Source organism: Betta splendens, chromosome 13 (assembly GCF_900634795.4).
Source record: "Betta splendens chromosome 13, fBetSpl5.4, whole genome shotgun sequence".
Taxonomy (NCBI): Eukaryota; Metazoa; Chordata; class Actinopteri; order Anabantiformes; family Osphronemidae; genus Betta; species Betta splendens.
The window spans coordinates 14,190,549-14,216,374 of record NC_040893.2 but is presented as its reverse complement, the minus strand read 5'-3'; the positions used below and the strand labels follow the sequence as shown (position 1 = coordinate 14,216,374).

The window sequence follows — 25,826 nt, the reverse complement described above, 5'->3', positions numbered from 1 at the left end:
AGAGAAAGCGCGGCTGAGCCAAGTCACCTGGCCCCAAATCAAGATGTAACAGAAGTGGCTCAGACACGGTTACTGTACGTATGAAACAGAAGGGATTTTAGTACCCAGGTTTTATTAGCATGGTCGAAGTCATGAAAGGAGACAAATCATTAGTATTTTGTAATTCGCAAGTCGCTGTCAAAAAGGAATTCAAGCTTGTCACAAATTTATATTGGGCTATAACTATGAGAACAGACCTCCTGCTGCTGAGGAAACTGGGCCCACAGAACCAGGACACCGATCTTTATCTACACAACACTGATCCCAGTAAAACACAGGCCAGTTCAATTAAATCTGCTGACGGGGTGCTCGTCCAGCCCAGAGTTGTGACCGGGCCAGTGCTGACCCAGGTACTGCATGACTAGATAACGCTCAGCCCAGAACTGCATTTCAGCATCAGTCAACCCGGATCCTGGGCAGGACTGAATTAAAGTTGTGTTTCAACACAAAGTAACAAACCTTCTCCTCACACAGACGTAAAGTCCAAGCAGAAGCCAAGAAGCTTTCACTGGAATCTATTGTTATCGTCTGAAGGATCGACTTCTTCTTCCTTTAACTGCAAATACAAATCACATATTTCAATTGGGGCGCTTTAAATGTGTGATTTGTAGTAGAGGTACAGTAGGAATGAAGAGACCTTCGGCCAAAATGGAACCAGTCAAGAGAGGGGTTGTGGGTTCTTTCAGGGTGTTTCTGTGCGCTTGGTAAAGCACAAGCGCTGGACCAAAGAGCTGTACATTAGGTGTGATGTCATAAAAGGGTCAATGAGACCTAGTCTCCTGTAGGAATTATTTCCTCTGCTACGTTCCTCCTTCTAGGCTCATCCTCTACAAGAACATCATTCTATTATGTACAGTATATTGTATTAATACAACATTATTTGAAGAGCTTGTAGTCTCTTTATGCTGCCTCTCTACTGAGTGCCTGTTTCATCTCCCTCCATAATTACCAGGCCAGAGCTGCAGGATTAAACCTATTTGGAGTTTTATTTAAACATCACTTTCATTACACAGGACAGGACCCGAGGGTGGTTTAACACACTACAGGAAATGTTGTTATGCTGCTAAGGCATCACTGCTTGAGGTGCAGGAATGTTTTTACCATCGCGCTCGAGACGCTGTAGGACGGAAATGGGGAACGAAAGTAAAACAGCTCCAGAAGCGCCGATTTACGTGCGCGGATCCTGTCTTCGCCGAGCCGTTTCATCTCCTCCCACTTCTCATCCCTCCATTGTTAATGTGAACTCCTGCGTCCCACAGCGCCGCTCTCTATCTCCATTAGGGAGCTGGCAGCTCTGATCAGGTGATGCTGCTGTACTTGACTCATTTCCTGGGGGAATCGATGGCCACGTTTAATCAAATGGCTGGAAGCTAATGGCTTCGGTGGAGCTCGGGGCCGGAGTGGACCGACTCTGTTCAGCATCTGACAGCAGATGAAGCCCAACCACAGTCACTTTAGCCCTTAGGAAACGGGCCGCGGCCGACCAGTGTCTGATCCTGTGTAACGTGAGTCAGTGTTGATAATGGCCTAATGGAGATCCAGCACAGAAAAAACTCACTGTGTCTCAAGACTGATCAGATTTATATCGATGCCTGTAGACGAAGGCAGGGATGTGTTGCTCTGTCAGCATCTTTTACTCAGGAGCAGCGCGTCTTTGTTTGACTATTTACGCTCAATTTCTTTCATCCAACTGGGCTCTGAAGAAGCCCCATCAGTCAGTATAATGGCTGCTTCATGGCCGGTGGTCTGAGTGTTAAAAATATGAACTCGGCTTACGCTGAAGAGCCACAGAATGCTGCAGGAATTCAAAACGGCAGCAGCATCTAATGCCTGTTTGAAGAATGTTTCTGCGTCAAGGTTTAATACAAACAGGCGAGCGAGCCGCTCAGAGTCCGTCGGTCATTTGTCCCGGTGAAAGCCGCTAAAGCCTGTTAATACCGCACGCCAGGCAAACAGCATGTGAGTGGAGCCGCAGCCATTTCTGCTCCCCGCTCAGATGAATTACCGCTGCCAACTAGTTTCAATTTTACTGCTAAAAATGATTCAAGTCGAGCCAGACATGAAAAAAATAGCTCATGCTGCGTTTGAGTGCTTTTAATTGTAAGAAAAAAATTAAATATATTATAATGAATGACTATTCATGTTTTCATCTGGTTCCCTGATCACAAGTGACACATGCTTTTTTGAAACCTTTACAGATGTTATTTTTCCTATTAGTTTTATTACAGTAATTACTTGTTATATGTTATGATCAGACTAAATTTATTATTCTTTTTCTTTTATTTACTTTTTAAGAAGTACTACTATATAAGAATAGACCTTATTACTAAATGCATAATATAATAATAATAGTGTGTACACATACATACATACATACATACATACATACATACATACATACATACATACTGTACATACACACACAAGGTGAGATCTGCTTTACTGCAGGAGCATCTTCTGACATCGGGTGGCTTCATCAACGTCTCTATCCGCTCCTGTTTATATATCAAGGTCTTTTCTTCCACAGTCTAAGAGGCTTAAGCTTTACAGTGGCTTAAAGCAGTTTCTTTATGCACAGATCATGTTCAAGTGATGAAAACAGACTTTTACATCTGAAAATAAATGCACCACAATTCAGCGGCGCATTCATGCGTGATTCACAAAAACATTCACACAAAGATCCGCTCCGAGCCTCAAACCACGACTGGAGCTCTGACCTCTTAATCCATCATCAGCATTTTTCACACCAGACTTATTCCCAGACGAGAAACTGAGCGGCAGGATTACGATGTTGTAATATCTCAGGACAAAGCGTTTCAGAAACATGTTGCAGTTTTTGCTTCTTCCATGGGGGTCAGTTGTCTCGATATTTTCGCTGAGGGAGACTAAAGATCAATAGATTTCTTTTCTGTCTCTCTGGTGTTAAAAGCTTTAGTAAAAATCACTTTTCTAGACAATCGCTCAGCAAGCAAATGCTTTCACCAAAACACAACAACGATATACTGCAAAAAGAAACTCAGCTCAGTGTTAACACTAGATCCAACTTGCATCACATCCGTCCAAACCCGGCCTGGTTAAACTCAGGCGGACAAAGCTCTATTCTACATTTCAGAATGGAGAAGATGCTTCAATTGTGACATTGTGATGATGCTGCTGAAGCCGAAAGCATCAGTCACACTGAAAGAGGCCAGATTAAGCTTTAAGGAAGCGCGAGAGAAATCTATTTCTTTCCTTTCACTCGCCGCTGTACAGGTTTACGGCCTATCGGCCGTATCTGATGCTGCCTGAGCCCAGTAATTCACATAGAAAATGTAACATCACTGTGGCAGCAGTGGCTCAGGTGGCGGGGCTTTCGTCTGCGGCAGTCGACTCCTGGCCGCGGGCCAGGGTGTCCTTGAACAAGACACCTAAAGCCCATGGTGGCGGCGTCATAAAGTGTCTGGCAGCTGTCCAGCCGCCCAATGAGATCAATAAAGCATGTCATTATTACTAACAACAGGTGTAATAGTCCTCTCTCATGCATCTAAATGTAGATGGAAATATAGAATAAATACAACGGAAGGATTCTGCAGGAACCTTGAAGTGCTGAAATGATAACTGTGAAATATTACATAAATGCTGATAACAGAATTGCATTTGAGATTTCATCTCCAGTGAAAATGGCAAAATGTCAGAGGTTGAATGAGGTTTAGCTCAGAGAAACAGCTTAGTCCCGCATGGCTGAGAGCAGAGGCCTGGCCTATGGATGAGACATGATCTCGCTGGCCTGAGATGCTGCTATATTGATATTAATAATGGAGGATTTTAAGGGCTGTTCAGGAGGCGACACGAGACAAGGGAAGCATGTGATGCATTCATATTCATTAGGACTCGACAGAACTGAAGACGATATTGCAGCGGCGGCTTCACTTTACATTCAGAACAAAACGCTTCCTCACAGGCGACACACACAAGGTTAGGCGACCGTGTTGTCAGTCTCCAGCATTAGATTAAAGGAGCATCAGTCAAGGAGGCTCGAGAGCAGCCGCGTTTCTGCGTCTCACAATCTGAAATTAAAAGATAGACTAACCTTTCAAATCAAGTTTGAAAATGTTTAAAATCGCACCTTAATAAAAGACACGAGAAGTAAACAAACTGAAACTTCCCACAGCTCACATTTTAATACCTGGACATAAAAATAAATGTCAGGTTGAAGCAAAAACAAATCATATGGAGATAAATAATTCATTTTTCCCCTTTGTGCTGCACTTAAATGTCATGAGACGTAAGAAAGGCTGTCACACATACAGAGCAGCGTTTAGCAACAGTGACCACGCCAATGAGCCTCTACACGTGAGTTTACTTCAGATTTACACCGGCTGACTTCACAAAGTTATTTCAAAGAGACGGCTGCGTTGCCCGATGTTACATCACCTGACTTTTTGTAGGATTCGTGGCATTTTATTCTAAGTAAAATATCCAAGTCTCTTTCATTTACTGTTCCCCCCGTCTTTGACAACGGCATCCTAGCACGGTTCTCTCCTCCTCGAACTAATTACGACGCTGGAGTCATAGTCTTTGCTGTCTGCTTTTAACCAAGATTTACAGAAAGGTGAAAGAACGGAAACAGGGAGAGCACACAGTCAATTACAAGGTCCTATTACACTGCTCTTTCTCAGCAGTAATGGTCAGGTGCCATTTACTTTCACAGCTTCCACTGTCTTCTAACACTCTCCGCAATTAGTTAGCAGAAAAGAACAGCACTCCGCTTGCTACAAATTAGCTGCTCTATATAGTCCTAATTGTTTTCTCAGTGGAACATGGTTTGCCAGCTGCTTTTATGAACACAGAGCGAAGGAGGCCTTTGAAATGAATGTCAGCACAATAACCGGTGAGACCAAAGCTTCAGCACCACGGACAGCGACCGCAAACGCATCAGCTCTGAGTTGAGGCTGAATGCGCCCGCGCGGCTACGCTAACGCTAACCTGTTGCCTGCTTTCAGTTGGAGGAGCTGGGCTGAACCTCCAGAGGCGCTTAAACCATCACTGCGTGTTAACCGTCATCTATGACAAGCTAATTGTAGCGAGTACAAAAATAGAGTTAATTGCAACATGGCAGGCTGATTTTCCTTTTTTTTTTATAATAATACTGCAACAGATGCCAGTTTCAACTCCCACCGTATAGAAGTCATTTCCTTAGGGGGGCAATGACTCCAAGACAACTCACGTTGTGCTCGGAGCGGCCAGACGTGTTAATGCTGCTACTGTGGCATGAGACAGTGTGCCTGTAAAGGCTGAAGTTACATATTATATGAATGTATTACACTAAATTAATGGCTGTATTCCCATAACTAAAGCCCAAGGGAGGAGGTGTGATATCAGTGTGTGTGTGTGTGTGTGTATGCTCTGCCCAAAGACTAAATATTTTCCTTTACAATAGAAGAATAGCATCTGTCTCAGCTGAGCTGCTTTACACTAATTCATCTGTTCCAAGTGTTTATATTTAAGCTGATTTCAAAGCAATTGATTATAATTATCGGTCATAAAGGAAAAAGCACGGCAGCCGTGTTGCTGACGCCATTGTTGCAGACCACTTCCTACCCGTCACTCACTCACCGCGTTAGTGTTAGGCTGCTCCAACCCCCGAAGAGGCCGAGTGACAGCGCTGACAGCTCGGAGACAGCAGCAGAGGACGGCCGAGCGTCGAGCTGCTCAGAGGACGCGCCCGACGCGCCCGCGGGGGCCGTCCACGCATCCTGCCACGACCCTGAGGCCACGGCGCCCAGTGACCCGGCGCCGCGCCGAGCGGCAGAACCTCAGAGTTAGAGGTTTCATCACGGAGGGAAAATAATAACACGGCGTCGGCGCAGAAAACAGCGATGCGTCACGAGGCAAATGGCTGCTTTGACCGCCATTGACATTCCTCTAGTGTCGCGCTGATGAACTTCACAAAACATTAGATAGATGGTGATGGATGCGCGGCGGCCAGCGCAAGTGTTTTGGTTCAGGCGCAGAAGCACCGTAATCAGCCATGTGTGGGTGCAACGCGTGGAAATGCAGGATATTCATTAATCACAGTGTTTTAACCTGAGTTATCGTCTAATAACGCCGCCACCGACGTGTAAACCTCCTACTGTGGTTGTAGAGACACACGGCTCCGCGCTGACACACAGGCACACGAAGGGTGAACAGCTTCCGAGGTTAATTTGTATTTATATTAATGAAATTTGGCATTTTATAAAAAAAAAAGCATATCGTACAGTAGATGATGTTTTACCTGAGGTGTGATAAAGACACCAGAGCAACCAGAACCAACAGTAAGTTATGAAGTTACAGCTCAATAAATCTACAGAGACTGACGTGGTATTGGGTAAAGTGTGTGTGTGTGTGGAAAACATCACATCACTTATTAAAGAGAGTAGGAGACTGTTGCATCTGCTTCGATTTAACAGGGAGAAGTCAAAAAGAAAAGTTATCAACTTTGATTAAATTCATATTTGAGTCAGACGTGACATTTTCAACATTCATTTTAAAGCAATTCATCTCGAATGACAGAAATAAAACCTGACTGATCACTGACAACCACAAAATGAGGAGTTATGTTGCACATCAAACACGCGTCTCCCTGGTTTCACGTGGAAATACTAAAACGCGCCACCGGTTGATGTCACGCTGCGCTTCCCGTGAGGTCACGGTGACATCACAGCCGTCGTTCTCCCTCCACTCAGCCGGACGTCGCCACGGCAACAGACGGGGACGAGCGGCCGCCGAGTCGACGCGCCAGGAAACGTGACACGGCGACGATTAAACAGCCGCCGCCGTCAAGCGGAGACGCGTGAGGGGTTCAAGCAGAACACCTGCAGCGAGAACAGAGCGTCAAAAGGAGCAGTACCTGCCGGAGACGGGGAGGGATGTGCGAGGCCTCGGAGGAGCCCTCACCAAGAACAGCTTCTCGTGTGAAAACCACAGGAGAGGCGAAAATGAGACCGGCTCATTTTCCAGAAGTAGAAAATGATTCTTAAGTCGATTCCTTCTCAACAAATGAGATCATTAAGGCAAATTCAGTGAAGTGTTACACTCCCCCACTAAAGCCTTTCACTAATAACTGTTTGTCTTATATTGAATCTCCAGCGTCACAGAGGACACATAAAGAGGATGAGGGGGAGGGAGGCGGGCTGTCGCCTGTCAGGTGTCTCTTTATGCCCAAGCTTTAAAACTAATACACGTCCATGTGTACATCCATAAACATTAAATGTTAAATAATGAAAGTTTTGATATACGGCTTAAAGCATCACTCAGTGTCTCCACGGTGTTTATTAGTTGGAGCAACAGATGATGCACTAAACTGCAGCCAAACATGATTTACTGCTGATTTACTACTTGACTGGAGAAGATGAACTGAAGTGGAATAAAAAGAAAAGAATACACAAATAAAATAAGACGCGGCAATTATCATAATAAAAGACTAATCGATGCGTAAGTAATGCTAATAGCATCTTGGCTGCCATCACCTCTGCAGACATCACGGCGATGCACAGCGGAGTGAAAAGACGGAAACTATGAACCATGAAGGAAAAATAATAATATTTACTCACAACAGCATCAATTACTGAAACGGAAGAGATGGAAAATCTCCTCGACTTCTGTACAGTCACACGGGGCGTGAGGAGGAGTGGATCCTCCCTGAGGCCGAGAGGAGGCCGTGGGGTCTGCGTGCGGGTCTGGAGGAGGCCGGCGGGGCGTCCGAGCGGGGCCCACGGCGCGGCGGGGGGCGTGACGGCGCCTCCCGACACAAAGGTGTCCCAGCACAAAGCCACAGAGCGGGTGCGGAAAGGTCACGGCACAGACAGGGAACAGAGCAGCGATCGATGCCTGAGCCGGCGCGTCTGCAGACGGAGAGAGACCTGCACCGCTCGGCTGACGAAGGGACGGAAAGCTTTCATTGGCCAAAGGTTTGCGTCTTAACAAAAAAAAAAAAAAAAACGCCATCAAACGTCAAAGTATTCAGCTTCACTGAAGTCGAGACATTTAAATCGAATTAAAGCTGAAGCCCTAAAATCACTGTCCTGCAATCGCAGCTTCTTCTACAGTGTACGTAAATCATGACTGAGAGAGAAGACGGATGCATCCATTAACTCCTCCTGACTTTCTTTACACCACAGAGGTCCTTTAACTGCCCCCAACCCTTAAAACCATTACCCTCATCAGGGTAAAACCTCCCGCTTTCGTCTCCGTTTCCATTTCAAACCACCCTATGGACGAACGTCAGCCCCACGGCTCCAGATGCTCCAGATGCCGTTCACCTCAAGCGGCCGCTGGAACGCTCGCCGCTGACATTTTAATCCTCCGCCGCCGTTGGACGCCACCGGCGCTCTGCAGACGCGTTCTCCTCGACAGGATTACGCGCCTGAATGGGGGATTAATAGGAACGGGATGTGTGAATGTGTTTAACGGGTGAACGTTCAAATCAAGCAAACACATTTTAATCCTGTAATCCCATAAAACAAGCTCACCTCTAATTTCATTGACTCTTTAAAGACGGAACAAACATTTAGAAATTCATTAGGTCGGTGTCAGGAATATGGTAACGCGCCACCGACCGTGGGCGACTGGAGGAGGAAGACGTTGGTGCTGTTGGACTTCACGCCGCTGGATTCATCCTTTAACCCGACAAGGCTTGAACGTCTTCTCATTACGGCGGCATCTACACCTCATTCCGCTGTCAGATATTAAATCCCGCGGCTGATTCTTACCCGCGTGCGTCTCGGGCCGTCGCGGAGCGGAATCATGGAGATCCGAAGGCATCTGGACGCATTCATGCCTCATTCCACATGCTCCAAACTGCTCTTTGCTCTGAGCTCTGCTGAAGCCCTCGCCTTATTAGTGGAACATAATAGAGTATGATTATAGGAAGATAAAGCGACTCAGCATCCACATAGAATAATCACACTGATTATATAAAGGCAGCAGTCTGAGGGGAGTCAGCAGGTACAGCTCTACACCCTGAATCAATGGGATGGAATCCAAAAGCTGATACACACTGTACGTGAGGTTGGGAGTCCTCACGGACGACCATCCATAATGAGCAGCGGCGCAGGAACCATTCATCCACACACTGTGTGTCTCAGATGGCTCCATGAGCCTCATCCGCCAACGAGCTGCATGTTTTATAGCGGCAGCTCCTCCAGCTCGCTCACAACTGAAGCAGCGGTGAAGCGATTCGAAGACAAGCGGTTTCTCTTTAAATGTTCCTTGTGAAAAAAGAGCTGGTGAATCTGCTTCCCAAAATTAAGTCAAGCTTTGTTTTGTGTCTCACAACAGACAAAATTGATGCAAAGTCAAACACAGGGAGGAATTCATACTCTCATATTGTGATGACTAGAAATCTTCAAAAGTGTTGTTGGGTGTTTTTTTTTTTTCTTATTTGCTCAAGTTGGTAACGAGAAGCCGATCACCGGGACTCTTTAAACAAGAAGGCAAACGTTGGCGTCGAGCACTACGTGATGAACCTGGAGAGTCAAACATTCAAACCAGAGGAAGTCTGAGCAAACGAACACCTCCGTGCAGAGACGAGCTCCAGCGCTGCCCTCGAAGGGAACAATGGCTGCACCGCAGCTTAACGATGCCACTGTCGGGCGGCTTTGGGGATGGAGGGGGGGGGGGGTCCCAGCGTAGATTTAAATGAGAGGGATAAAAAAAATGGGCTCAAATCACGAGAGCCGCAGAGTAAGAGAGGAGACGGAAAGTAAAGAAAGTGAGTCAAGAAAGAGTTCATAAATAAAGCAGCGAGGAAGGAGGAGGAGACGGAGAAGCAGGAAGTAATGAGAGGAAAGGCTTTAAAAACTCAGAGAGGAGATTTAGTGGGAGAGGTAATGATGGGGAGTTTAAAAGTTTAATAAAGCATAGCTGTTGGGGTTTTTTCAGCAGATAAAAATCATTATTGGCACTAAAGGAGGCAGAGTGAGTCCGCTCTTAATGATGGCGCCCTCCTGGGAGGTGGTTGGACTGATTCACGCCGCGACACCTGCTTTATTTCCCCAGAACCAGGTGCTGCCCGCTGCTCCGCCATGACACCAACGGTTCCGCAGCGTCCTCGTTGACCCACGCGCTGTGAGCGGCGCCACTCCAGCCGGCGTCACAAAAAAACAGCCTTGGGGCCAAACAATGGGCCGCACGCAGGCGTTACATAAAAAGAGGATGGAGGATGAGGCGAGAGCGAGAGCGAGCTCCACTGGAGAGACTCAGGCTGATTAGTGCGTCAGTTCATTAGCACGTCCCGGCGCCAGAGTCGGACCCCGCTGCGAGAAGTGAAGTGTGTTCTTAAAGGCGCAGGCGAGGAGGGAAGAGTCTGAGCCCGATGGGTTGAACGGAGCTCGAACAGAGGAGGCGGAGAGCAGATGTCAACACGGAGCCAGTCTATTTGATTTGGTTCTACGCTGCAACCAGTCCCAAACAAACCGCTCTTAGGATCCCGTGCAGACGGAGGAGAGTAGATCTCCGCCCCGTTTAATTCAGTCTCACACTCGTGGAATCAGCCGCATCAGCTGATCGATCGCCGTGTCCGTCCTGTCACTGCAAACATCCATAGGTTCTCGCTGAGCCCACGTGGAGCATCATCACTTACGGCTGACATTTAATTACACGAGCGGGAAAGAAAGCAGGGAAATACTCATCTATCAGCCGTCCTTCGCTGCCGCTGTCCTTCTATTACTACCAGAGCTTTTGTTTCTCTGTGCCCCTCGCTAAACAACAATGCAGAACGACCCAACAGGTCCAAACGACCACGTGACACCACGTGGTCACGGCGAAGAGCGTAATTAACCAGGCTGTTTCTAACGGCCCCGGACACCAACGCTGATGGTCCCAATTATCTTCCAAACGCCTGTCATCCGCCCTGTGGCGTGACCGAACCCACGCACCCGAACCCGAACCCCGGCCGTCCACGCGCGGAGTAAACGGTGACAGCGGCAGCCTCCGCGCGTCCCCGCCGTCTACAGAAGCTGTCACCGCACCGTCAGCGCGTGACGCACGCCCCGCTTCTCTCCCCGCAGCCCGCTGTCAGCCGCAGCTCCGCTCGTCACTAACTTTATTTAGACCGAGTCCTGCTGCGGCGCTGACTACGGGCAGCGCAGGTGTTTTCAGGAGGGGGGGGGGGGGTCACTTCACGTACCTTCACAACTCAGACGCACACGCGCGCAATAAGCATCCGCCGTGGCTGAAATCTCCCTGTAACTCCGGCGCGTCTGAGTGGGAAACGTCAGGACATGAAACAGGAAGAACACAGAATGAAACGACCCCTTGCCTTGAAATCCAAAGAGGAACGCGACGCCGGGGATCCACGCGGCGTGTATCCAGAAGTAACGCATGGTGTCCTCGAACCCGGTGCAGGAGCTCCGCGCCCTCCCCGACCACGCTGCGTCTCCGGCGGCTAATTTCCAGCAGAGGAAGCGCTGCAGGTGAAGCCGAGCGCAGGACCGAACCCCAGCCCGAACCGAACTGTGTGGGTGAACGCAGGAGCCGGAGCCTCCGTGGCCGCTTCCTCGTCCGCTTCACGCGGACATTAGCGCCCCCTACCGGCGCTCTGAGCGCAGGGGGGCGGGGGGGGGGGCGGCGTGTGTGGTCACCGTGTTCTTACTGTGCTACAGCCTGTTTCATGGTTCACAGCGAACGGCGGAACTAATCTGGACAAATCCAAGTCGTTTCATTCGGCGCCACGACCACGATTCTCCCCCGGACACAGGATCCACACGGGGAAAAGCATGTGTGCTGCGTTCAGAATAAAAAGAAGAAAAAAAAAAGAAAAACCGTTTGGAGAGAAATGTTTTTTTTTTTTTTTTTTTTTAATATTGCGATTTGGAGACCTTATTTACACGTTCTATCGCTGCTGATTTGCATTTTTGACTCGGAGCTCAAGATGTTATTTTCATTATAACACGAAGCAAAGGTTAAACGGACTTCCAGAGAAGATAAACACGTAGAGTTCGCGGTTGTTTGTCGTCCCGATCGTTGAAGTGAAACTGTTGATTCTCAGAGGCGACTCGAGCCTGGGTGCGCGCGCCTCAGCGGAACGGGTAAATTGGAGAACAGGAGAACACTGATTGAGAGATCAGTCTTGTTTTGCGTCCAGCCGTCTGTGACTCGGCTTCCCGTTGTTTCCCGTCAGAGACTCCTCTTTGATTCCTCGTCCCCGGAGGAGCTTGATGGACGGTCCTCAGACGGAACCAAATGTTTGCTTCCGCGCTGCTCCGGGGATCTCATTTACCAGCACTCGTGGCGCGGGAGCTGCCGTGTGGAAGCGCTGCCAGGTGTTTCTGGTCCAGCAGCATCCTTTTCAGAATAAAGCAGCGGAGACAATAACTTACCAAGCTGCTCTTAAACGCCATAAAAATGTGTTTTTTTATATATTTACTTCATTTGGCTGGTGATTATATGTGGATGAAATAAACTGTGTAGCAGTGAGGCTTGTTCTCCTGTGGTGCCTGTCTGAGCCAGTCGGCCACATACAGTACTGTAGCAAAAAACGGGTTCTCTCTAATTATTATTATGTTACATTTCATTTCCCATTTAAACCAGTTTGCATACAGGGATCCCAGTAAACGGAGCCGGCGCGTGACGGAGCCCGTGGATATGTTGAGCTGTGGTACGACCACAGGACTGTTTGGTCTCCGTGGACTTGTTAGTTTAACAGGCAGTTCTGTCTTTAGCTCCACATCACTGTGATTTTAGATGTGGAACTTCATCCCAGTCCGGCTAAAACCAGCTCTGCCTTCAGAGCGGGTCGCTGGCTTTGTGTTTAATGGTTTCTTAAGTCCGTATTTTAGTTTCTTTTTGATTTGAGGTTCTCGAGTTCTAAGCAACAAGTGGCTCCAACGTAAGATTGCAGCGTAAGATGCACCGACATCCAGTTTTAATGGGCAGATGAGCCTTGCTTCAGCTTCCCAGTAACATTATGATGAGTCACTGGTGTGAATATCAACACATGACTTATCTGGAATCATCTACAGTGGTCTCTTCAGTGGCGTTTTAAACAAGCTACAGAAAGAAAACACACAAAATAACACTGATATGAAAAACACAAATGGCAGCATGTGAAATAATGATAGCGATGACGAGTCTGTTGGACAGCGGTGCAGCCAAACGCAGCATTGATCTAGAGGTGGTCTCCGACGTGCAGTAGTTGGAGCACACACGTCTGGATGGTGTGGGTGGAAAACGCTGAGCAGAACCTGCGTCTAACACAGAGGTGCTGAATCCAGGAGAGAAAGTGGGAGGACAGCGAGAACGGCTCATTTACTACATCCTTTAGTGGCGACAGAGAAAAAGAAGCCGAGGAATAAATAGCGGCGAGAGACCAACAACAAGCCGTAATCCTGCATCAGAAGTGAGACCTGAGCTCCTCCTCCGGCCGAGGAGGAAGAGTGGAGCCGAGTCCAGCTCCAGCACAGACTGAGCTGCCAGAACCGCTCCCTGCCCCGTTTGCCCTCTCCTCCTCCTGCAGCTAAGTTTAGAACCGCATTAAACATTGAACGCCGAGTTTGCAGAGTTTATCTCAGACTTTGTCACTAATGTTGAGGAAATTCTAATTAGAGGTGATTATAATGTTCCCTGTAAAGCCGGTGATCCTCCAAAGTCAAGGCTTCCTGGCACGGCTGGTGTATAGAACATTTGATCTGAACGTCACATCCTGGAGTAAAAGCAGCTACAGTATCATCAAAACTGGAATAACACAAGCCCCCGATTTGGATGCGCCTGCAATCTTTCCATTAATTATACACAGAGGAAAAGTGCACTTAACCTTGAAGCCATTTACTGCCTGCGCCGACCGTGCTGCATATTCAGACTCATTACTGAGTTATTCTGTGCAGAAGGAGCTGCGTGTTGACTTGACGGCGCATTGACTGTCGCTGATCAGGAAGAAGAATAAAGAATAAAGGAGCAGGTGGCGGAAGAAAAACAAGAGCACGGCTGAAATGGAGGAGAGTGAGATGAATGCGAACGTCAAGAGAATTAAGTAATCTTCACACCCCAATATATTAAATATGTGTCAGAATATGTGTCGGTTCTCAATGTTGTTCACGGAGGAACCTAAACGCCCGTGATGTGTCCTATTCAAATGTGTCCTGATGCGACGCAGGCAGCTGAGCAGCGTCACTGAAGGAGACAGAGACGCGTCCCGGGCTGAAGGACGGGACACGGAGGTGGCTCTCACTCCGTCTGGGGAGTCTGGATGTGAAGAGCAGCTCCCTTCACGGCCGCTGACAGGACGCCGGCCCGCGGGCTCTGACAGAACACGGGCCGGGGGGGGGGGGATCAGCTGATGGAGAAGCGGAGGAAAACAGCGACTTCACACGGCGTCACAGAGATCACGTCGCGTCTCCGAGCGGCATGAATTTAAAGTGTGGCACGCACAGATGCATTGTGGGATGTTTTGGGATGTTCATCACATGTGATTTAGCGCTATGTAACTAAAATTGAAATTGAAACTGTCGCTCGCTTTTACCCTGTTAACAATAAGCACATTTAGCATCGGCGGCGTCGTTTGTCAAAGTTAAATACGGAGAAATGTCGGAACCTTCGTTTGAAGCGAGTCAAAGAGAGAAGGTTGTAATTGAAGGCGCCCATTAAATGGGCCAGTGGAGCAGATCTGAGGTCAGCGCACGAGCTGCTCCGGAGAGAGCGGCCTTAAATGAGAAAGACGCCTCCGAGGCCTCGGTTCACGTGTGTGAGACGACCACAGAGACCCGGTGGTCCCGCCGGCGCTGAGCGGCCCGGTAACTGTCAGAGTGCTCACTGCCTTGTGGAACTCTATAGAACAACTATGCTGGTTGCGGAAGCAGGACCTGCGATGTTTTCCTCGTAACAGGTCTAAATCACACAAACTGAATCTGCCCCGTGCTCGTGTTCTGGCATCAGCGCGGTGAAGCGGCACCGGTCCATCTTTCCACAGGACCCGCTAACAGCACCCACCGTACCAACACATTCTGCCCCCTGCTACTTAATTATGCCGCCTGCCTCCCTCAGCCGGCGGTTCTAAGTCTAACGTGTGAAGTCCAGAGGCGCCGGTGTCCCCGGTGGAGCCGCGGTGTAAAACGCTCATTGAGCGGCTCTAAACACATGTAATCCTGCAGAACCCTGGGGTGGCAGCATTAGAGAGATGAAACACCCCGAGCGACTGCTCTGAATGAAACACCAGCTCAGCTTTTTGTTTTTCGCTGATAACGTGACGCAGATTTGCTTAGAAATCAATAAATAATAATCACATTAGGAGTGGAGCTGTTGAAGTGGATCAAATCAGTTTATTCTATAATTACTGAGGAGCTGTGGCTGTTGTCTGTGCGGATCGCACTTTCTCACACTCCGCTTTTCCCTTGATGTCAGAAATGCCGCATGAAATTATTCGGAGGAGCCACTGAATCAGCCTGTTTGCCTGAATTACTGCCCGAAGGAAGGCTGAGGAGCGGAGAGCGGTGCTCACGGTTCCGCCTGCACCGAGCTGGCAAACCACGAACTGCCGCGTTGATCATTAGAACGGGTGTGTTGTTGTTTTTCACCTTCGGCGTGTGCGTCTGACTGTCATATTATGAGCCATTAGACACTCGCACGGGGGAAGAAGCAGCCTTTGTGTGGGAACATGGCGGCCTCACCTGTCCCGGCTCTCCCTCGGATAATCGCCTCTCGCTCCCCTGCTGTGACAGGCTGCTCCTCGTCCTCGGACAGAGCTGGAGGCTTTTAATGCCACTTGCTTCAGTAATGGACGCCTCTCTGCCAGCCAGCTGCATCAGCCTCTGCTAATGTGTGTGTGTGTGTGTGTGTGTGTGGGCACTCAGATCATTACAGAACACAGCTGCATTGGTCAGATATATCTCTTAAATGTCTGTAGGTATTTCTAGTGGCCGCTCCCACCTTTAACCAGCCCGTTCCTCCTGTTGGTGAAAGGAGCTGGTGGACTCCAGCTGCACGGAGGCCGGCCATCGGATAAAGTGTGATTTATCCGAGGAGTGGCTCTGTCGTTTCAGGCCGCCGGCCTGAGGAGGACGGCCTTTAGTTCCCCACTGAATCAAAGTGACAGCAAATATAAAGTTTATGAAGTCATACAGCGGCGGCGCCTCCCCGACGGTGGCTCCGGCCCACTGTGTGCGTCTCCAGCATAAGGAGGGATGCTGACAGAATGCTGACAGAAGGGCTCCACTGCAGAGAGCAGCCTCAGGACCACAGGCAGCTCACAGGAAGTGTCCTACAACAGTTGCGGCAGAATCGCATCACTATTTAGCATCGTGTCACCTTCAGGACATTTATAGACACGCATCCACCTAATCTTCACATCTATTGGTCCACAGAGTGCCTCACTCCACAGCCAGCGTGACCCGCGCCATCAGAACCGGGCCCGGTCCACATCTGAGCCGCGGCTCTCAGCACGTCGCAGGACGTACGTGAGTGTTGTTGTTTGTGCTCTCAGCATGCGTCTAATTACGCTTTAACTCTTCAGTGTGATTCAAGAGTTGAACACGGAGCATTATTCACAAAGTCCCCGAGAAGACGGACGAGCGAAATGACAATAACGAGATCAAACTGCGGCTCTAATACGACACGTTTCAGTCAAAGCCTTCAAAGCGACATTATTTATTCAACTGTGGATGATTATTGGCTGATAGTGTTAGAAATAAACAGAACTCAGTCATCAGTCAGTCAAAAGAAAACCCTGCAGGAGTCCTCGGAATAACTGCTACAGACACGTCTACTATGGCTCTGATTCGTCCTCTGAGTTAAATGGTCATAACATAAGAGGCTCTGAGGGAAGAAGCTGTGGAGACGTTTCTGCAGGTTAATGCACTCAGATTACTTTTTATCGCATTGCATTGATTATAAACATGGCAATCAAATATACATTGATTACATTTGTTTTAAATATTTCCTCCCATAAAGAATGATGATGATTTCGGTTCTGTTTGTGTTTGTGTACAGCCTGATTTTAATTCAGTAAAACACATTAGTGGAAACGTGTGGATACAAGCAGGAAGATGAAATAACAGAGTGAGAGGATTCTATAGAAATGTGTCAACGTTTGAGGCTTTCAATAAAAATAAATGCACAGACCTGCTGAGGAGACTCTGGCTCAATGCAAACCTGCACTACGCTATAAATATGTCTCCAATTAAACAACGGCGCATTTCTCAGCCGGTGGAAGCTCGGGCTTTGAAATGTGTTTCAAGTGCACTTCAGCGGTGATGTAAGAGTCCCGCGGATGATGGGAGTTCAGGGGAGTCATGCAGCTCGCGCTCGGCAGATAACCCTGCAGCGAGAGGCAGCGACACTCAGCCAAGGAGGCGCAGCTTTACTCTCTCTTTGTCTAAAGAGATTATCAATGAAGCCACTTTGAAGAAGAGCCGCCAAAGACGGGGGAGGGAGGGAGATCCGTTGAGCTGGAGAGGCAAAGCCGCACAGAGTCAGACCCAAAATGTGATGAGAAGTGCAACAAAGAGATGCCTCCACGTCCTCATTCAAAATGTCGTTCAGTAGCATCATCTGCATCACGCAAAAACCGGGATACTGTAAGTCATCAGCTGGTGCAGGGTAACGTTTGCAGGCGACAGGTTTGTAAACACAAACCCATGAATTCATGCATCACACAGTGCAGTACGTGATGATACTAAGTATCACATCATTAAAGATGACTCCCATTTCTGGTGTGTGGGCAGCTGGATGAGAGCGAAAACTGCCTGTCACAGATGCCGCTCACATCATTTGATTGACACGCGTGTTTGTAAGAGCTATTTATCCGGATACAAAAGTCACTGATAGACTTTACAACGTGTCCTCCAGTGGCTCAATCCGATGCTTATGATTCATGCGACAGTACGTCTGGAAGATGAATCGCAGCGACGCTTACTTCCCCACCGGGGGCTTCGCCAACGCGTCCTCTCCGTCCAACTCTCACTCGTATCATTTTAATTATTGAAGCCCTTCATCTGGTGACTCCCATAAATAAATCATTAGGCTCCACGTGCGAACGGACAGAAGGATCAGCGGACGGTCGACCGCTCATGTGAAGCGTTTCCGTGTTTATCACAGTGAGACCAGAACGACAATGAGCCGCTCTTTGGTGAAGACGTCATTGGATGCATGTGGATGTGTGGAGGTTGACGATCAGCGTAAAGATGCAGTGTTCTGGTTTCTAATGCCACGTTTCAGGGACAGATTCAACCTGTTGAATGAGGACAAATCCTTTTGCCGCTGCTGCGATGCTTATGTGGTGTCGGACATTACAGTGTTAAAAAACATGTAAAAGAAAAACAGGTAATATTCATTATTATTGTAGCCTAATGGAAGTTAAATAATAGGTTCATTATTGAAATACATAAGGTAAAAAATAAAACAATTTTAGCGCGGTAGCATTACAAAAGGTCATGTCTTTGTGAAAAATTCTGTATGTAATTTGTAAGTTCATGCATTGCATCGGTTTTGTTCTTTGAACACAGTGATGTTAATGCATTTCCAGTAAAACATAGATCTATGTACCTCCAAAAAGGTTAAGACCCGCTGCCATAGACCATAAGCACCATCATGATGATGAACAAACTGGTGAAGAGAAAAATCTACAGTACTTCAGGAAAGAGACACTGTCACTTGGTTTCAGTTAATGTCACCTGTGACGTCCTGTTAATATGAAACACCAAAGGCCAATATTTAACCTTTCCAGTGTTCAACACTCTCTCACACCTTCACACAGTCAAGCGCTTCAGTTCACCTTCCATTGATTAGCTTGCAGTTTCCACACACATCGAGGCGTTTAAGTATTTAAATGAAATGAAAGTGGGCTGAAACACTTTCCTCCACTGTTGCATCAGCGTGTGTCATACTGTAGCACTAAAATGCTCTAAAACAGCTCAATTAAGAGCTCATTAGTGTCAGACTGCAGTTTGGCTTCTAAGCGATTTAAAACACTGGGGGAATTACGCACATCTGCTTTGAGCTTTGATTAGTGATCACTGCTTGTTGGTATAGTGATAGTCACAACTAATGACATCTCCAAGCTACGAGTTATCAGTACGCAAACGTGGGCCTGGTCCCTTAAACAGCTCTACTGAAACACGATCATGTGGAGGAATTCACCGATTCAACCTGAGCTTCAAGACGAAAAAAACTCCGACAGCAGGTGAAGAACCAGAACCAGTGCAAGAGTTTAAAACCACAAGCTACCGGAGTCCTAAAGCAGTGGAGGAAGTATGATGTCATGGGGGCGTGGCCAAGGGGGCGTGGCAAATCCAAACCAGAGACCGTAACGTGAGACATCACCAGAGGACAGAGCCATGATTTATAATTTAATATCTGAGCTGTGATCAGTTATTTCACTGCTGCATCCGTCCGCTCTGCATGTTCTTCACTACCTATAAGTTAATTTGTGATAATAAAGTCACATAACAGCAGTAGGTGACCTGCCTTTTAGGCCTGATGATGAGGTGACTGATTAGAATCAGATTACGCTCAATCTTCTGGTGTCATCAGACACAATTAACTACGCATGGAAAAATAAAAAAAACAACGGGTGTGAATGTGTAATGTAAGCGAATCTGCATCGTGAGTTATTCTCACGATGTGACGCTCATTAGCATTAGCTTAACATGAGAATGACGTTTCTGCAGCTTATTGTAAATCCGCTCCTTGCGGTTGCTGCCAGCAGCTTTTCCTGCTTTTTTTGTCCCACATATCGGTGCAAAGTCCACACAGAAATTAGTCGTTTGCGTCTCTCTGAGCCTAAAATAGAAACTCTAACAGCCACCACACCTTTAAAATAGGCCGCACACACAGCACAGGCTCCATTACAGTAAAGTGAGCGTGTGCATCACAATGTGTGCGAAGCGTCGGTTCAGCGTCGACCCTAATAAGCTTATTCCGTGACACGGGGTCGTTTGCTAACAACACACTGACGCGTCGCGTTCTGAAGCAGATGGTTGATGTTTGCGGCGCCGAGAGGTCACGTGTCATCGCATCGCGCGCACTGTAACAGAACGAGCCCCTGGCAACGCTCCATCAGAGTCTGCATGACAACAATAAAACAGCGTGTAAACAAAAAGACAGCGCTTGTTCCAGCGCCTGAAGGGAGCTAAGGTTATCTGTAATGAAACTTTAATGGAAATGAAATGGAAGCGGCGCTTTGTGCGAAGATTAATGTCAGCAATCATAAAGCCGGAAAAAAAAGGAATTGATTTTAATACTGACAAGAACAAGAAGCACGGCCGAACTGACAAGCGCTGCTTGCACCTCCTCCAGGTCGCTGAAACTTCAAATTAAAAGCGCTTCATATTGGCTCCAACTCTGCACAAAGTGTGACAAAACACGTAAAGCGCGCGAGGACGAAACCGACGCGAAAACGCGGTGATTTTTACCAGGGCACAGGTGTAGATTGGGTTTTAAAACCACGCTTTCACATCAACACCCGAGTCAAAACATCTCATTAGCGTGTTGGGACTGCGAGGTTCATTAGGGAAGATGTGACGAGATTAGGGATCCGACATTATAAAAAACAGCTTACTGACAATCAGGCGGCTGCTCGTCGCCTTCTCGTTGCGGCGCAAACTGATCTCTAATTAACATCAAGTTGAATTTGTTTTAATTAGGAGCCTGAATCGTGTTGAAAGGGCAGCTCCGATGAGCGGGGAGACTCCAGACTAGGAGCTTCAGCCGATGAAGAGGCCTCCATGGACTACACAAGTGTCCAGACGACGCAGGCCCCACGTTGAAGGTGTTACAGATGTTTATGAAAGTCATAAATCTACAGAGGAGAAACATTACAGCAGCATAGAGAAACAGGAAGAAGCTCAGCTGCAGCAGGTGGTGGACTTCAAACACTGGACTTCTGCATTAGCTTCTCTCCTTCTCCCTGAGTAGAATTTCCAATCGCTTCCTAAAGACCTCATCGCACCCAACAGAGCGGCCGTTCTGGGAGTTTTCACCTATTTATGTTTCCTGGAGTTTCCAAACGTGGACCAGGAGGCAGAGCCTGCAGCTGCCAGGCGCCTCTCGTGTGGGTCCAGATCAGGCTCAGGCTCCAGAGGCGGTCGCCCTCAGGATCGCTCTGAACCCGGCGCCGAGCTCACGCTCGGGCGGCTCTCCCCTCTCGGATCTTATGAAACCACAGCTTTCATTTATTTATCGGATCATTGCGTGCGCGCGAAACAGCGGCTGAGCAACTCCACGCCACAGCGTCGACACAAGCAAGAGCGAGCAGCGATTTTCTCACTCACAGACAGTTCTTGGTAAAATACTTGTGAATTCCTTGCGCGTAGGTCTCCGTGTACCTGCGGTGTCAAATGCAGTGTGAGGATTCCTGGAAAGCGTTTAGTGAGAACGCCACCGTAGCAGAAGAAACAAGCTGCTTTGACGACACATGGAAAGGTCAAAGGTCACAGGATGTAGCCAGGATTTCCTGTTTTAACTGATCCGATGCCCGGTCCTGATGCAGGCTCCTGATTGTGAGGCGTGGTCTTCATCAGACCTAGCGGTGAAACCCTGAGATCAGGCCTCCACCTTCACACAGCGACGCATCAGGAACCCGGCGCTCCACAGAAGCGGGCGAACCCACTCGCGTCGGACAAACAAGGAATAAATTGGATTTGCGAGTGCGCCTCGCGTTCACGCGTGAGGTCAGAGTTCGCGCATGTCGAGCCTCCTGCGCGACGAACGGGGAGAGGGAAAAACACAGGCGGACGTCTGGAGATACAGATGTTTAATCAGCTGTCAGATTTGTGTGCGGCCTTCAAAAACATTGTGCGTCCGCCTCTGACAGGAGGAGCCGGCGTCCCTCTGTCTTCTGTCTTCTATTTATCGTAGCAGGACTTTCAAAGCGACCACCGGTTGGAGTTTTCCTGACTGATGCTGGGGACACGTGGTCGTTTTGGGATTAACAGCGTGAGCATGATCAGATTCAATAATGCATGAGGATATGCAGATGAGGCCCAATGCAAATGATGTGAGCCAGATCAGCCTGAAAATGACACAACAGCATCCTTCAGTCGAACACCTTTCACCAACACAACCAGGCTTCATGCTTCATGGTCTGATGTTTAAGAAACAACATACAGACGCGTTCAATTAATGTCCATAAAATAGGATTTGTATTATTTGTGTGATCTTATTTAACATTCAGTGACAGTTGAAGCCCTGCAGTGCTGTAATACAAACAGCAGGATCTGCCTTCACTTATGTGAATGTGTAATATGTGGTTAATGCTGGGAAATATGTTGTGTGACCGACTGACTGACACGTTGAAAAGCAGCAGTTTGACGATGCTGTAACGTTTCATACGCAACGGAACCCGTGAGGCCGTTCCAGCTACGACCGCTGGACCAGCAGACACTCAGTGTGTGCTGGTTTACAGTCGTATTAATACGCGCTGGGATGCGCATTGAAACACATACGCCGAATTTAAGAGTCCTCTCTCTCTCTCTCTCTCTCTCTCTCTCTCTGTCCTCGTATAAGGAGCAGATGAAAAAAACTGAAAGATGTCAGACGCGGAAAAGCAAGTCAAAGGCGGTAAAGCAGGAGAGACGATGCTGATGTGGTCTGACTGCTGAGAGTCTCCTCTGCAGAAGGAAGGTAACCTGAATCACAATGACCGTCCCCTCGCTCCTTTATTTACATTTTACATCTACAAAGTGTCCCTCACGGCCTCATGCACGATGGCTGAGGATTTGCTTGGACACCTACAGTAGAGACTTGGTGCACAGCACAGTGACCCTAAGGACACGCAGGAGCCCAGAGTGGTGGAAAAAAGGCTTTCACTGCACGAGCACGAGCCGAAAAGCGAGAAATGCTGCCCAGACTGAGAGGAACGCAGCCGCAGTCACAAGCCTTTGGGCGACGCACAGATCTGCGATCCTCGTTCTTCAGTTCCTCAAACGCTGCATCCGACTGATCTGCGTCCCGGTCGACGCCTCTCGGCCGCGAGCCGCTCCTTCAGGCGGCAGACGGGCGCCCACGCCGCGCGGACGAGCGCCCCCGCAGCTCCGGAGCCTCGGCGCAGCTCCAGATCTGGCACCGCGGTGAACTCAGAAGGACGAAAAAAACAAAAAAAAAAACCACAATTCAATCAATGCCGTTGCACCGAAACAAAAGAATCTGAGGCGCTATCTGGTGTCTCGCGGGACCCCTCCAATCATCACTTACGAATACTGAGCTCATTTCTTAGTTGAAGAGCGAGCAACAAATGAAACACTGGTTTTCAACAGTCTCCTTGTGAAGAAAGACACAAGACAAAGCAAAGAAAACAATGTGATCTCTAGAATCTGGACGGGACCGACGTGACGGCAATGCATTAAGCAGCGACGCGCTCCCATTCTTTAACGGAGATCTGAGGCACTTCAGGAAGTGATTTAGTGTTTCACAAAGTTGTTGCTCTGGAAGAAGCGAGTCAAGAAAATCAATTTTGACTTTGACCTTCTGAAGTGCAAAGATAAATCTTTGTCAAACACTATTAGCCACTCCTTTCACCTGCTTCACCTCCTGTCCCAATCCTGATTCATAATCCTGTTCGCCTGCAGTAAAACAAATCTAAAATCGGAGTCAAATCCCGACCTGCACAGTGCGTAACCTGTGAGCATCCTCCGCTCCACAGCGCAGACCCTGGTGTCACCGGAGTCTTCACCAACAATTACAGTACATACACATATTCTCAGTCGAGGGTGAGATCGTCATAAAGGTTTGTAAGGAGTTATTCAGGCTGAAATTTAATAACTCGTGCGAAAGGTAAGTTTGCCAAGACTATTTGAAAAAACCCTCTGGAGAATTATTCTGAGGTTTGGAGATTATTCGTGACTTCTGCAAACGAATAAATATTTTTGTTTTGGTGGTGAAGGGTTGATGAAAAGCTCGAGGTCGGGCCGTTCTTCTGTTCTTGTAGCACACTTCATTTGCACTCTAAATAACATTTAATTCAAGGGCTTAAATAACCTGAGAACCAAATAAAGCTCTGAATTATTAACAAACCAACATAAATATCATGCCGTCAATACGGTATGTCTGAACAAATGAGATCCGGTCTCTAACAGAAGAGCAGAACGATAAATCTGTTGAATCAGTTTGGTTCAACTACAACATTCAACTATGTGCTGTGAAAAAAAAGGGGGGGGGGGGGGGGGGGGGGGCAGCGAGGTGAGCAGATAAAAGCAGCTCCCGCACCTAAAGGAGACCAGACGTGAGATTTCCCTGTGATATTTAGGCTCCGTTTCTCACTGGACCAATTAAGAGGTGATTCGTTGCACGCGGACAGAACTGTCAGAGCAGCGAACTGTGAAGGAGCAGAGACCAGCGTGCAAAGGTCTCATAGGATCCAAACTGACAAATGCTATCATGCGGCATCTGTAGAGATAGGCCACGAGTACAGCAGTGATACAGGAAGTAACAGGAAGCCAGTCTGAAACAAAATAGGGACGCTCCCATTACATTTTAAGGCTTTTTTCTCCATTTGAGGAGACTGGACTGATGTAGGCTCTGAAGTCCAGTTCCCAACAGCACGATCGCATTCACACTGTTGGAACAGTGGAGGCACAGCTGTTCAGTTTGAGCCACGACTCACTGCGTTGGTCCGTCCTCTCCACGAGATCTGCAAAACTCATATTTGTTGTTTACAGCGCTTCTCTGCCTCGAGTCAGCTCTGGGCCTTTTGTTGAAACCAGCTGATTTAAACGCCTCGGCTCCAGTTGAACATTTGTTTATGTGCATGTGTTCTGCCTTTAACCACATCGATGCCGTAACAAAGAGCACGCTGTGCTGCACTGGTAAGCCATCTACTGATCACTGAGATCAGCAAGTGCCACTTCGCTCTTCTTCTGTGGTTCTGTGGTTCTGTGTGCATGCAGACACAGGTTTCCGTCGAGCTGGGTCATTTTAACAGATGCACGTCTGCTACAGCGTGTAATGAGAGCACCGACGAGGCCCTGTTCATAATGTGCTGCTCTGTTTACATTGGTTTGGCTGCAGAAACGCTGCACCGTCAAACCAGCCTCTTACAGCTGATGTAGTGTGTAGAGTTTTTTTTTATTCGTATCCTCCAAGCAGCACGACGTCATAAGCCTCTCAGCCACGGTAAATTAGCAGCCAGAGTCGGCGGAACAGCTGATTGCAGATCAGAGATGCTCAGCAGAAGTAGAGCATTCATAAAATCAGAGCAGATTATTATTTAAATGAGAGGAATTAAAAGCTGAAACACGTCAGTGATGCACAAGAAGTACAAATGAAGTTATAGGTCAGTTATCGGTGACGTCAATGCCACTCCTAGGAAGGATTTACTTACTTTTACCGGTGTTTTAATTTGTAATTGTAGGTAAATGGTTTTGTTTAGTGTTAATTGCTGTGATTAATAAGGCTGTGACTTTCCTAAAACGGTGTCTTTCCGGCTCCTTGAACCTCCTCCCCTGCCTGCTCAGCGTTTCTGCAGCAGCAGCAACAACAGCAGGTGATTTCCAGTTGTTCGGGAGATATTTGCTCGGCTGCAGCAAAACTGACTGATTCAGCAAACAGCAGCTCCGGGTTAAAGTGTGTGAAAGTAACTGGCACCGGCGAAGTGCAGAGACGAGCTGGGCTGTGAGCTGGGGAACCCTGGGCCCACACAGAACAACATTATGAAGCCAGAGAATACATAAAACGCCCGCGATGCACTGGGCCGACTTCCTCCGAGCCGCAAAGGTCAGGGGACAATAAAGGAGAAACAGCTGAGTGTCGCTTCGCAGCAGCTGGTGAATCTGCATTTCTGAGCATCGCAGCAAAAACGCCGGAGCCTTAGAGAGGCGAAATATTTGAAAAGCCAAACATAG

At 48.0% G+C, this 25,826-nt stretch overlaps 1 protein-coding gene across 3 annotated transcripts in view; it reads right to left on the bottom strand.

Moving 5' to 3' along the window:
- lsamp (limbic system associated membrane protein) overlaps positions 1 to 25,826 on the bottom strand; it is a 340,641-nt gene that overhangs the window by 181,893 nt on the left and 132,922 nt on the right. Inside the window, exons 1-2 of one of the 3 annotated variants that reach the window (XM_029170605.3) lie at positions 11,889 to 12,024; positions 11,189 to 11,784 (exon numbers count right to left, since the gene is read on the bottom strand). The exons of 1 other annotated variant lie outside the window; for it this stretch is intronic. In XM_029170605.3, coding sequence (XP_029026438.1) covers positions 11,189 to 11,384 — 196 coding nt within the window. In that variant the 5' untranslated portion in view covers positions 11,385 to 11,784; positions 11,889 to 12,024. Of the gene's footprint in view, positions 1 to 11,188; positions 11,785 to 11,888; positions 12,025 to 25,826 lie in introns of those variants that run through there. One more of the 3 variants, XM_029170607.3, reaches the window with a different exon arrangement.